We start from the raw sequence: 14,212 nt of genomic DNA, 5'->3' as shown, positions 1-14,212 counted from the left end.
TCAGACTTCTTCCCTACTTCCGGGTCCAGACCCCTGCCACATTCCGGTGCTCTACAGGTTTCAGAATCCCGGCAGAGTTCGAAACTGCGCTGTATCTGTCCACCTCGATTCTGGACCCGGCATGTCCCGTGGCACTCAGTATGGCCCTAGGGTTCGCCTTTTGCTTTGTGGGTCAGTTTCTCCTTCTGTGAAATGGATTACTGATGAGAACATCTGCCTCAGGGTTTTTATAGGAGTCAGTTGAGGTCGATATGACACTTTCTGTTCCCCGGGGACAAGGCAGTGACACTTCAGAATTGGCCCTTCTGGGTCAGCTGCAGCATCCTTCAAGGCCCAGCTCAGATGGCACCTTTTGGTCCTTTCGCTACAGACCCAAGCAGAATGCATTGCTTTCTCTTCCTTATTCCCACAGCTAGGCTGATTACCTCCATCCTTGCAACACCGAACCTATTAGATTATGAACCCTGACGGAACAGGGACTGCTTAGGTCGTTCATCTGTGTCTAGCGCTCAGCGCTGTGCGTAGTGTGTGCTCCGTCAGTGCCTGTTGAATGAATGATAGTTGTGAAATTGCACTCTAAAGCTTAAAACCAGTATAAGAGACAGCGGTTGCTATTCCCTGCCCCCAGTCATTGTGTCTGTTAGCCTGGGGCACAAGTCTTCACGTGGCAGGATTTTGTCTGTTCTGATAATCAGTTTAGCCTTTTCCCTCAGGTTGTGTCAGTAGACCGCTTGACCTTTGAAAGTGAGCTGCCAGTCAATCCTTGAAGAGCCTTTTTTGAACACATGTTTAACAAATTTAAGAATGTACAGAGAATGATGAATACATCAACATACACCCCTCATCTTACTGACTACTAACAGATTAAGCTTCTGTGCCTGCTCTCAAGATGCTTCTACTCCTGTTGGAGAGTTCAGTACAAGAATGACCATAAAATGACTCTGGCTGTCTTGGTCTTCCATAGGATCTTTTGACTTACTCTGTGACTGAATTTGTATTACCTACTCTTAAGTCCTTTCTTCACCCTCACCACCCCATTCCACCCTTGCTTTCACTTTGGATGGCCCACATCCACTGAGTTCCACTTTGGGTTCTTTCAGTTACTCAGTTATTTTAAGAGTTAAGCAATGCTTTGAGGGGCGCCTAGGTGGCTCAGTTGGTTAAGCGTCCAAGTTCGGCTCATGTCATGATCTCATGGTCCATGAGTTCAAGCCCTGCATCAGGCTCTGCTGACAGCTAGGATCCTGGAACTTGCTTCAGAATCTGTTTCTCCCTCCGTGCCCCTTCCCTGCTCACGCTCTGTCCATCTCTCTCTCTTTCTCTCAAAATAAATAAACATTAGAAAAAAAAAAAAAGAGTTAAGCAATGCTTTGGTTCCTTTTTCCCTATTCTACCTAAAACACTAAAATTTCTACATAGTCCAGCCAGTTGCTGTTGACATAGTCAGCTTTTTGATTTAGGCCTAACTCACCTATTTAAAACAAACAAAAAAAAACCCATTAGATGAGCTAGCAATTAGATCCAGTTAAAAAATAACAAGATGAACCCAATTTAAAAGAGCAAAAGATTTGAATAGATATTTCTCCAAAGAAGATGTACAAATTGACAATAAGTATGTAAGAAGATGCTCAACATCATTAGTTATTAGGGAAATGCAAATCAAAATCACAACAAGATACCACTAAGACAATAATGGGCCGGTAAGCATGTAGGGAAATAAGAACTAAATATGGGGAGAACTTACTTTGCATGGTAGTGAGTTACTGTAAATATGGCCATGCAAGCTGAAACTGTACAAAGCAAGCTTAATAATCAATGGGAAAGATTATAATTGTTTCACAGCCCTTAAAATTTTTGGTTGAAACAAACTGTTGGTACATTGAGATTTAGTGTTTTATTTCTTTTTAAAAAAAACTTATCAAGAAAAAAAGTCAAGTGCTTGACTTCTCTTTGTATAACTTATGGAGTGAGCATTTTTTCTGTTTTGGGAAGTTGTCATATTTCTAAGTTTGGATCAGCTTCTGATATTTTATCCTTTGTGTTTTCAATGTTGTAAAATACTTGTAAGAGTTCCTTTAATGTGAAGTTTTTGCCTTGTCATTTATCCTAGGACATTTGTCATAACCACTTATTTATATTGATGTTTGCCTTCATTAAATTCCTCCGACTCTACATCTAGAGTCTCTCAAACAGCAGTGGTGTCAATTCCTCAGTTTACATTTCTTCTATAACTTCATTTATATATGACCCAAATTCACTTCCAGCATTATCATGTTAGTTTCTGTGCTGCACTTTTATCTTTGTTGGCCAATTCCCTCTTTTGAGTATCTATTTTTGTAAAATGTCGCATAAGTTTATCACTGGGAGACAAGACAGCACAAGCACATGCTTTGCTCTTTGTCTCTTGAACTGGAAAACAGGTGTGCAATATCCAGTCACCAACAGACTGAAAGAAATGACACTCTTGGTCACTGATCATACGTGTGTCTGTCGTGTAGTGATCTGTGGACTGAAGAGCTAGCTGCAAAGTTTGCACTTTATGCATTTACTTACAGTTAATATACCTTTATAAGTGAAATTTGCACTGTGCTGTTGAGGGACGAGTATTAGTTTAACTAGGACATACTAACTGAAGATGCTGCATGTAGGAACTGTGTAAGCTGAGGGCTTCTTGTAGTAGAGCAGCAACTTCCATAAAGCAAAACTACAAGATATAAAAGGACAAATAGACACATTAATAAAGAAGACTGTAACAAACATCTCCCAAACCTAGAATAAGTGGATAAAAAAACTAGTAAGGATATATTTTTTAAAAGAGGGAAGGAGCCTTTTGAATCAGTATTTAAAAAAAGTTTCTTTTTAATATTTTATTTATTTTTAAAAATTTTATTATTTTTTTAAATGCTTATTTATTTTTGAAGGAGAGAGAGACAGGGTGTGAGTGGGGGAGGGGCAGAGAGCGAGGGAGACACAGAATGTGAAGCAGGCTCCAGGCTCCGAGCTGTCAGCACAGAGCCCGACGTGGCGCTCGAACCCATGAGCTGTGAGATCATGACCTGAGCCGAAGTCGGACGCTCAACCGACTGAGCCACCCAGGCGCCCTTAAGATTTTATTTTTAAGTAATCTTTACACCCAAAATGGGGCTCAAACTCCTAACCCCGAGATCAAGAGTCACATGCTCTACCAACTGAGCCAGCCAGGTGCCCCTATAAGAGATACTTTAAATTCACATTCTTCACTAGGTGAAAATATTGGGGAGAAGTCTATAAACGAATGTTAGAGCTCCCAACTTTTATGCAGCGAGCAGTCTGCTACTGACTGAAAAGGACAGGATAAAAACAGTCATGTGCTCTTTGCCAGATTGCTGGCCGGAGATAGTTCTTGGTGGCTCAGCTGTGCTGCTTTTCTGAGTAGGCCCATCAAGGACATGAAACATTTTAGTTCTGGGCATTTATCTATGCTCTTAAACGTAGACAGCAGCTAACTGAATGATAAAAGACTTAGTAAACAAAGTTGTGCATATAACTTATTTTTATTCCCAGTAATAACCAGAAAAAACAAATCAAATTTAAGATTGAGAATATCGTAAGTTTTCCCAGCAGTCTCTGATTTATCTATTCCTTCTTTGTTTTTTCCTGAGGAAGTAGAACATATGACAGTGGGTATTGCAGTTGCTTTCCACTTCCTCTTATAACTGTAGTTTGCTGTAAATATACTTGCTTATTAATTTTCATGTATTTTGACTTGCCTTGATTCCATTTAGGATATTCAGGCCTGGTAGAAGCGGGAGCATTAGTGTCTTGGATGGCTGTCAAGATGATTGATAATCTGTGTTCCAGTTTCCAGGCCTCTTCAAACCCATGCTTAACCTAGAAGTAGTAATCAGGAAGCTTGCCTTTTTTTTTTTTGGCTCTTTTCCTACCATGGTGACTTTGAAATGAAGAAATGTGTGAGTGTCTGCTTAAGTGTATGGTACTTCACTTCATCCAATACAGATAGGAATAAGGCACAATTCTTGCCCCTAGGAAACTCCCAGTTTAGTAGTGGAATAAAACCAATCCAGTAATAATAATCACAAAGCATTTTTAAGAGGCCAGATATGTAAATACTTGTTTTTATGTAATACATGTTTTAGACTATATAAAAGGTATATGTAGGCAAATCTGATTAGCATAGTAATGAGAAGCCACCAGTGTAGAGGTAGAAAAAAGAGAAATCTAGGGGCACCTGGGTGGCTCCATTGGTTGAGCATCCAACGTCGGCTCAGGTCATGATCTTGCGGTTTGTGAGTTTGAGCTCCACATTGAACTCTGTGCTGACAGCTCAGAGCCTGGAGCCTGCTTCAGAGTCTGTGGCTCCCTCTCTCTCTCTGCCCCTCCCCTGCTCGTACTCTCTCAAAAATAAATAAACATTAAAAAAATGCATAAAAAAAGATAAATATGGAACTTGATTATCAGAAAGTATTTTAGGTTATGTAAAGGATACAGAAAAGTCTAGATTCTAATGTTGATTCTGCCCCCAGTGAGGAGTGTAACTTTAGACAAATCACTTCTCATCTTTGGTTCTCCATACCCTAGTCTACTAAATATTAGGCTTGCCCTAGGTGATCTTTGAGACCTTTTCCAGTTCTATATTTTTGTATTTATGCTAATAGCGTTTTATAGTTACAGGTCAGTTTGTGCCCTGATTGAGCATGCTTTCTCCCTTACAGGGGTATCTGAGTTCAAATTACATTTTAAATATATATATATTTTAAGTTTATTTATTTATTCTTGAGAGAGAAAGGTGGGGGAAGGGCAGAGAGGAAGAGAGAACCCCAAGCAGGTTCCATGCTAACAGCGCAGAGCCTGACATGGGACTTGAACCCACGAACCCTGAGATCATAACCGAAATGAAGAGTCAGACACTTAACTGACAGACACCCTCAAGCAACATTTTTAGGTAACAGGAAATATGCACATGTGTCTAAAATACATACTCTATGCCAGGTACCATACTAAGTATAAATATACATTATCATATTTACTTCTCCCCACCGATCAATTAGGTGGTTTTTACTATTATACCCATTTTACACATGGAAAATTAAGGGTCAGAGAGGTGAGTTGCCCAGGATCACATAACTATAAAGTGAAAGAGCCTGGATTTGAAATCAGGCAATCAGATTTCTACTAGACTGCCATGTGCCCATTATTATTATTGTAAAAGTAGGTGTTTGATGCCATAGTTCATAAAAGAAATACTTTAACAGGGGCGCCTGGGTGGCTTGGTCGGTTAAGCGTCCGACTTCGGCTCAGGTCATGATCTCACGGTCCGTGAGTTTGAGCCCCACATCAGGCTCTGTGCTGACAGCTCAGAGCCTGGAGCCTGTTTCAGATTCTGTGTCTCCCTCTCTCTCTGCTCCTCCCCTGTTCATGCTCTGTCTCTCTCTGTCTCAAAAATAAAAATAAACGTTAAAAAAAAAATTAAAAAAAAAAAAAGAAATACTTTAACAACAAAAAATCCCTTTTTATTAAAATATATTAATATAGTATAACTGCTGTGTGTTACTGTTTTTTGATGAGAAAAGAAAAGGAGTATGAAACTAAGCCTAGATAAAGACTTTGGCAACTAAATGCATTGGCTAACATTTATTTTTAAAACGTAATTAGTGCCATGATGACTTCCCATAATTATAAACATAGACTCAAGTCCAGAGTTAGCAAGCCCATTCTTGCTACCAAAGAGAAATGTGTACATTTGAGAATACTTTAGAAGTAGAAAAATAATAATTTACAAGAAACTTATGCCCCTAAGTCTATATAGAGTTTATCTAAGAAAATTAATAGAAAATAGAATGGATTTGAAAGATAATTGGGTTGACCTGGCTTTTGGATTGGTTTTGCAGTCATCAAGGCTGGCCTTTAGAGCATCTATGGAAACATAGTTTACATGACATTTCTGTCTTTCCCTTGAGAAAAACATACCTGCAAAATTAAAACAGCAAATCCAATACCCATACCCATACTAAAGATAACAAGGACATTCTTTTCTTGTCACTTATTTGTGCATAAACTCTTCTATGTTAACTAGGTTCTGAGTTTTGTAAATTTTTCACTGTGTTAAAGGCATTGCCCAGATCTCCCAGAATCTTATTCTTTTAGGGAATCTTCCCAGACTGTCTCCATAAAAGGAGAAATCTTGGTTTCCTTTTAATTTTATTAACATTTGTTGATGTCTTATTTAAGCCAGTACTGCTCTTTATGCTTGAAATCTCATTTAAACCTCTTAGTCCTTTAAAGTAGGCATTGTTGGTCCCATTTACAGGAAACTTATAGTACACTATCTTGAAAGAACAGGGTAGTAGTTGCAGATTATATTAAATTTATTTTGCAAAATGTTAGTATGTATTAAACTTTAAAATTATTGAGGGAAAAGACCCAAAAAAGCTGTGTAGTTTCAATATATTTTTTAAGGTTTTGTGTGTGTGTGTGTGTGTGTGTGTGTGCGTGCGCGTGTGTGCTTTTTAAATTTTTTTTGTTTGTTTTTTTGTGTTTTTTTGTTTTTTTGGGTTTTTTTTGTAATCTCTATACTCAACAATGTGGGCTCGAACTCAACCCCAGATTAAGAGTCATACGCTCTACCAACTGAGCCAGCCAGGCACCCCTCAATATTTACATTACCTAAACCAAAGATGCCTTTGGAGAAAAGGAGCTCAGAGCTAGACTAGACTTTGAGTTCATTTATTGAGCCTGTTACATACCAGACCCTAGGCAAAATATTCAGTCAAGTGGTGATTACAATAAATTGTCAATTATCATGTTATATAATTACTGATTGATAACTTATATTAATCTATGTGGAGTATAACTCCATACAACAGCTGCCTGATATATATCTCATATTATAGTTTGCAATTATTCATTATGTAATGCCAATTTCTTTGTTAGAGTATATAAGCTCCTTGAAAATAGAACCTAGTTTTGCTCATCAATATATACTCAGCATTTAGCACAGTGTCTGATACATCTTTCTTGAATGAAGGAAGAAGACTCCTATGGGAGTTCCTAAGAAGGTCATCTAACTTAGATGAGATTTGAGATTAGGGGCAGCTTCCAGGGGAAAGAAGGAAGAGGAAGAATGTTTTAAGCAGAGGGAACTGCATATCCAAAGCTAGGGATTAGAAAGAGCTTGCCTTATTTGAGAAACGAAAAGTTCTGTGTAGCACACAGTTGGAGATGAGAAGTGGTCAGATAGGAAGCTGGGAAAGTATGGAGAGGTGAGGTCTTGAAGGGCTTTATAAAGCCATCTTGTGGAGTTTGGATTTTATCTTGGTAATGTTGAGGTGTTATTGAGGGTTTTAAGTAGGGAAGAGACTTGGTCAAGTTTAGTTTTTAGAAAGAAAACTGTGAATGCAGTGGGGAGAATGGATAAGAAGCAGATAAGACCAGGGCAAGGAGGTGAGTCAAGAGGCTATTGGAGTAATTTAAGCTAGATGGATATCATGGTGACCTGAACCAGGCAAGTGGTAGTAAGAATGGGAAGTGCAAGGGTTCAAAAAGTACTGAGCAAGTAAAATCAAATGGACTCAGGGGTTGGTCATGAACACCAGGGGGGTAAAAGGCAGGGATGATGCCCAGATTTCAGTTTTGGCCGTGTATGTTTGCAGAAGAGTTAACACAGGGGATGTGACAACATCATCCTTAGAAAGTCCTGTTTACAAGGTTGGCTCTTGGCTGGCATCTGGGAACTTAATTGGTAAACAGTTCCACACACTGATACAAGCTTCCCATAAATGATGAAGTGACTTACTGTGCCTAAAGTGTTTATGCAAACAGTATGGTTTGTACTGCACCTTGCCTTCTTTCTGGGAGTGTAGAATTTTGGTTCAGGGGCGCCTAAGTGGCTCAGTCAGTTGAGCGTCCTGACTCTTGATTTCGGCTCAGGTCATGATCCCAGGGTCGTGGGATCGAACCCCCCCCCCCCCCCCCCAACAAGGGAGTCTGCTTAAGATTTTCTCTTTCTCTCACCCTCTCCTCTCTCCCCCACTCACACACTTGCTTGCTTTCTCTCTCTCTCTCTCTCTCTCTCTCTCTCTCGGAAAAAAAAAGGTTGGGCAAAAGAGGAAGAGTTCCAGGAGCTAAACAAGAAGCCAAAGACATGGGAAGATGAGAAGGATCCCATGAGCATTTCTTGATGTCTTACTTGGACCAGTTCCTCCTCCCACCCCTGCAAATATCCCCCCAGAAGTCAAGGGAAGAGTTTGTTTGAAGAAGAACAAATTAGTTGACAGTGTAAAAAGGCAGCATGAAGACCAAATAAGATAATGACTGATAAGCTGTGTTTAGTAACAAAGAGGTTGTTGGTGACCTTAGCAAGAGCAGTTTCCTTGGAATGGTTGGGGCATAGGATTCATTGCAAGGGATGGTAAAAGAATGGTTCTGCCTATTAGGTGAAATGGTAGGACCATGTTTGTTTGATGGAGTAAGTATGGAGTACAGTTTTATTTCAGTGTAATAAATTAGTAAAAGGTAGGAAACTATGACTTGCTAAAGGCAAGAATTTATGGTTTGAAGAGACCACAGAGAGCATCTAGACCAATCACTGCAATTTACATACAGAGAAACTGAGGTCCAAAAAGAAGAAATGCCTTGATCAAAGTCCTGAGGACAGGCAAGGTCAGCTGATGCTGTTCAGATCAGAAATACAATCTTGATTTTGAAGACACTTAGCTGTCACTTCCAGTATTGAATGGCGGGATATACAATCAAGGAGGTATTCGTTCAAAGTTGGAGGTGAGCAGCTTTCATAATAATTCCGGGTTTGAGATATGTCAAATGAAATGTCATTTTCATTTTCTACTAACAGTGCCAGATTGGCCTCTCTTTTTGGCCTGGATCAGGCATCTGCTGGCCACGGAAATGAATTCTTCCAGTACACAGCCCCAAAGCAGCCTAAGAAAGGCCAGGGAACAGCAGCAACAGGTAAGTTATGAGGTTACGATTGGCCCCTAACAGGTTAGTTGGAAGGATGAACAGCCTTCCAAAAGTGACATGCCTCAATCAGTCTGGCCAAGCTCACCGCCAGCGGTGCATTCTCTCTCTAAGCTCTGAGATCGAATTCCAGCAGCTGGACAGTGTGTGTCCTTTGTCGGAAGTTAATGGAGGGAGGTCTCAGGCAAACTCTTTTACCTCCTGTGAACAGCACTCTCTAAAACTGCCTGAGGCACTCTAAGTAGGCACTGTCCAATGTTTTGGCGAAAAGGAAGAGCTGCTTTTCACTTCTTTTACCTGGATAGGTTAGATGTATCCTGACGGTGAATTTTTCCCAATTAGACAGTGATGCTCAGTGCTATATCCCCCGTACCCTTCATTGTGATGGAGATGCATTGAATGAACATTTGTTGAATGAAAGGAGAGAAAAGGGCAACTAATATTTCTAAAATGCCTGCTATGTGTCTGGTCTCAGATGCTTTACATAGATTGCCTTGTTTAATTATCTCAACAGTGCTGTGAAATAGGTAAGACTACCCCCAGTTTAGAGGCTCAGAGAGGTTTAGGGACTCCATCAAGGTCCTACAGCAGCAAGTGACATAATTGAAATTTGAACCCTAACCTGATTCACTCCAAAGCTCTTCCTCTATATTTTGCTTTCTTTGTGTAAGAACCTGAAGAGGAATGAAGGACCAATAGAAATAACCCTAAGCAGAACAGATGGTAAGGGACATTAAATTAAGTGTTTCCTGAATGAAGATGAAAGTATTGAGTGCCTTTTACATACTAGGCACAATGCTGGCCCTGAGGATGTTGTTGGGGTATTGAGGGTTTCGAAGAATTGCAACGGATATCATATGGCCCATAAGCCTAAATTATTTACTGTTTGGCCCTGTACAGAAAATGTTTGCTGACCTCTGCTCTAAATCTTACCTGTCACTTTTAGCATCTTTGGTGTAGATTTCTGGTCCTGTTCTCCAAGCCATCACCTGGCCAGATTTCTAGTAGGCTATGCCTCTACATTTCCTCTGGCATATCTCTTCATCAGCAGTGTGATTCTGACTCAATTTAAAGTGGTTGAGTTAATGGATGTGGATTAAAATAAACAACCCCAGTCCCCACCCAATGAGGTAACTTGATTTTGTTTTAATCAGAAAACAACAACTATGAGCTAATTACACTTTTAAAGGGAAATTATAGAGGCATTTCAGCTTAAAAATTACCTACACAGTAATGTAAAAACATTACATTTTGTATCTTATGTAAAAACATCAGATACAAAAGACAAACCTATGGATAACATTTACAACAACACCCGTTGAAAAGGTATCTTCATGAATATCCCAAAATATAAGCAGGTCTGGACAAGCCACAAGGCTGTGTAGTATCAGCATTTGCGTGGGAGCATACAGGGTAGTGGTGGGATATCTCCATCAGAAAATGGGAGAACCCCAAGTAGCCACCAAATGTTCTTGGAAAATATGGCAGGCCAAGCTGAAACTGGAAGGCGTTTTGCCCACTCTAATTGTGGCTAAGTACAAGGGGTTGATAACGGGGACTGGAAGAGCTAGAGTAGTCTCACTCCTATGAGCTATTTTTTTTTTTTTTTTTTTCTTTTTAAAAGTAGGCTCCATGCCCAGCATGGGGCTTGAACTCATGACCCTGAGATCAAGAGTCACAGTCTCTACCAACTGAGCCAGCCAGGTGCCCTGCTCCTATGAACTTTTGAAACTCACCCCCTAGCGTGGCCTTCCAGGACAGGCCCCCACACTGAAAAGAACCTTCTGGGAGTGGAATTAAAATTGAAGAAGATAGGGATATATTAGAAGTGAAGAAGAGAAGATCCAAATAAAAGTAGGGATGGGGTGGGGCGCCTGGGTGGCTCAGTTGGTTAAGTGGTCACATTGGGCTCAGATCATGATCTCACAGTTTATGAATTCAAGCCCTGCATCAGACTCAGTCCTGACAGCTCAGAGCCTGGAGCCTGCTTCAGATTCTGTGTCTTCTCCCTGCTCCTTCCCTACTCGTGCTCTGTCTCTCTCTCTCTTGTTCAAAAATAAATAACCCCCCCCAAAAAAAATTAGAAAAAAAAAAAAAGTGTAGGGATGAGGCACCTGGGTGACTCAGTTGGTTGAGCCTTCTACTCTTGATTTCAACTCAGGTCATGTCCCAGGGTTGTGAGATTGAGCCCTGAGTCAGGCTCCACACTGAGCATGGAGCCTGCTTGAGATTTTCTGTCTGTCTCTCTCCCCATCTCCCTCTCCCTCTCTTTCTCCCCCCTCCCCCTTCCCCTCCCCCTCCCTCTCCTTCTCTGCCCCTCTCCCCACTTGTGCTCTCTCTCTCAAATTAAAAAATAATATGGCACAAAAACAGACACTCAGATCAATGGAACAGAATAGAGAACCCAGAAATGGACCCACAAATGTATGGCCAACTAATCTTTGACAAAGAAGAAAAGAATATCCAATGGAATAAAGACAGTCTTTTCAGCAAGTGGTGCTGGGAAAATTGGACAGCGACTTGCAGAAGAATGCCTGGACCACTTTCTTACACATACACAAAAATAAACTCAAAATGGATGAAAGACCTAAATGTAACGCAGGAAGCCATCAAAATCCTCGAGGAGAAAGCAGGCAAAAACCTCTTTGACCTTGGCCACGGCAACTTCTTACTCAACACGTCTCCAGAGGCAAGGGAAACAAAAGCAAAAATGAACTATTGGGACCTCATCAAAATAAAAAGCTTCTGCATAGCGAAGGAAACAATCAGCACAACTAAAAGGCAACCAATGGAATGGGAGAAGATATCTGCAAACGACATATTAGATAAAGGGTTAGTATCCAAAATCTATAAAGAACTTATCAAACCCGACACGCAAAAAACAAATAATCCAGTGAAGAAATGGGCAAAAGACATGAATAGACACTTCTCCAAAGAAGACATCCAGATGGCCAACCGACACATGAAAACATGCTCAACATCACTCATCATCAGGGAAATACAAATCAAAACCACAAAGAGATACCTGTCAGAATGGCTAACATTAATAATTCAGGCAACAACAGATGTTGGCAAGGATGTGGAGAAAAAGGATCTCTTTTGCATTGTTGGTGGGAATGCAAGCTGGTGCAGCCTCTCTGGAAAACAGTATGGAGGTTCCCCAAAAAACTAAAAATAGGACTACCCTTCAGCCCAGCAATTGCACTACTAGGTATTTATCCAAGGGATACAGGTATGCTGTTTTGAAGGGACACATGCACCCCGATGTTTATAGCAGCTCTATCAACAATAGCCAAAGTAAGGAAAGAGCCCAAATGTCCATTGATGGATGAATGGATAAAGAAAATGTGTGTGTGTGTATATATATATATATACACACACATACACAATGGAGTATTATTCGGCAATCAAAAAGAATGAAATCTTGCCATTTACAACTACGTGGATGGAACTGGAGGGTATTATGCTAAGTGACATTAGTCAGAGAAAGACAAAAATCATATGACTTCACTCATATGAGGACTTTAAGAGACAAAACAGATGAACATAAGGGAAGGGAAACAAAAATATAAAAACAGGGAGGGGGACAAAACAGAAGAGACTCATAAATATGGAGAACAAACAGGGTTTCTGGAGGGGTTGTGGGAGGGGGGATGGGCTAAATGGGTAAGGGGCACTAAGGAATCTACTGAAATCATTGTTGCACTATATGCTAACTAATTTGGTTGTAAATTAAAATAATAAAATTAAAAAAAATTTAAAAATAATAAATAAAAATAAAAGTAGGGATAGAAATAGAATCAGGAAGTCTCAGGAGGGAGCCACCATATTTTTTAACTCTGCAAAAGCAACAGAAGAGGGAGCTCTATGAAGTTAGGAAAGCCACTTGAACCCTATCTCCTTCTAAAAATTGAGAAAAGCAGATTTCACGTTAAAATGAGCAGTAGGAACTTAGCAGAATCCAACTCCGTGTAAAATTATAAGAACAAAGAGAGCAAGAAACAGAATAATATCCCTACAGTGAGAGCTGTAGAGATTCTGTGAGAATGTTTCTCAAAAACTACCACCACCTGTTTAACATTAAGAAAGTAATGTAAGACATGAAATGAGAATTAGAAAATCTCAGAAGTAAGTGACAAGACTCAGGCAAGAATTAGAGACGTAAGAATTATTTCAGAAACGAAGGCTAAACGAGCAGGAACACAAGAATGAATACAAAGAGCAGATCATGCCTGAAGAAACAGAAGGTTAACAGAAGGGCATTTTTAAACAATAAGAAATTTGAGAGATAAAAATATTCCAAAAGAAAGTGTGATAAATATTAAAGATGGCAAAGAAGATCCAATACGTAGAGTGTGTGTGTGTGTGTGTGTGTGTGTGTGTACACAGGAAGGAAGAAAAGGGGGGAAAGAACAGACTTTAAAAACTATAGTTCAAGAAAACTTTACTCAAAAAAAAAAAAAAGATTTGAAAGCACATATTAAAAGTCCTTGTCAGTGGGGAATTCAAGAATCTGCAGTACTGATTTCAGAGAGAAGGAAGTGCTGAGCCAATAAGATCCCACGATTGTGAGCACCTGACTTACCTTCTAGCAACTCCGTGAACAACCTTCCCTTTCCAGGGCATTAGACAACCAGAAGAGTATCGTGGGAGAAGCTGAACTAAGCTTCTATCCTGAAGGAGGATGCTAGGCTGACCTTGGGCAGACAGTAATTTTTCTCAGCATTTCACACTTGTCCTAATAACCTGCCTCTGACCTTAGTTACTTTTTTTCTTACAGCTTATCAAGAGAAAAATATTATTGTAGTGTTACATACAACTGGACAGTAGCGGTTGAATTAACAACTATGTTGTAGGTTTTTACAAAATAATAAGGAAAACATGAATAACAGGACAGTAAGCAAACAACGTAAGTGGCAATTCATCTAAACAAAACAAATGACCATTACAAATCTATAGAAAATATTCCATCTCTGCTTCATTGTAATCAGTAAATGCAAATGAAAACAACAATGACCTGGTATCTCCCTTTTTCTATTGCCCAGCTTCGTTGGTAAAGATTTAAAGAAACAGCCCCCTCTTGTTAGCAGGGGTGCAAAGCTGGCATATTCGCATTGCTGGTAGGGGTGTAAACTGATGCCGTAAGGCATTTGGGCAGGACGTAACAAACCTTTAAATGTTTTACACTTCTTCACTCCATAATTCCAGTTGTAAGAATTTGTTCTAAGAAAGTAATTAG

At 39.9% G+C, this 14,212-nt stretch overlaps 1 protein-coding gene across 3 annotated transcripts in view; it reads left to right on the top strand.

The window, feature by feature from the left end:
* FKBP15 (FKBP prolyl isomerase family member 15) overlaps window positions 1-14,212 on the top strand; it is a 58,531-nt gene that overhangs the window by 218 nt on the left and 44,101 nt on the right. For all 3 annotated transcript variants that reach the window (XM_049636031.1, XM_049636026.1, XM_049636019.1), the window contains exon 2: window positions 8,849-8,964. In XM_049636031.1, the coding sequence (XP_049491988.1) occupies window positions 8,849-8,964 (116 nt within the window). The remainder of the gene's footprint in view (window positions 1-8,848; window positions 8,965-14,212) is intronic.

Source organism: Panthera uncia, chromosome D4 (assembly GCF_023721935.1).
Source record: "Panthera uncia isolate 11264 chromosome D4, Puncia_PCG_1.0, whole genome shotgun sequence".
Taxonomy (NCBI): domain Eukaryota; kingdom Metazoa; phylum Chordata; class Mammalia; order Carnivora; family Felidae; genus Panthera; species Panthera uncia.
This window is presented reverse-complemented; position numbering and strand designations above follow the sequence as displayed.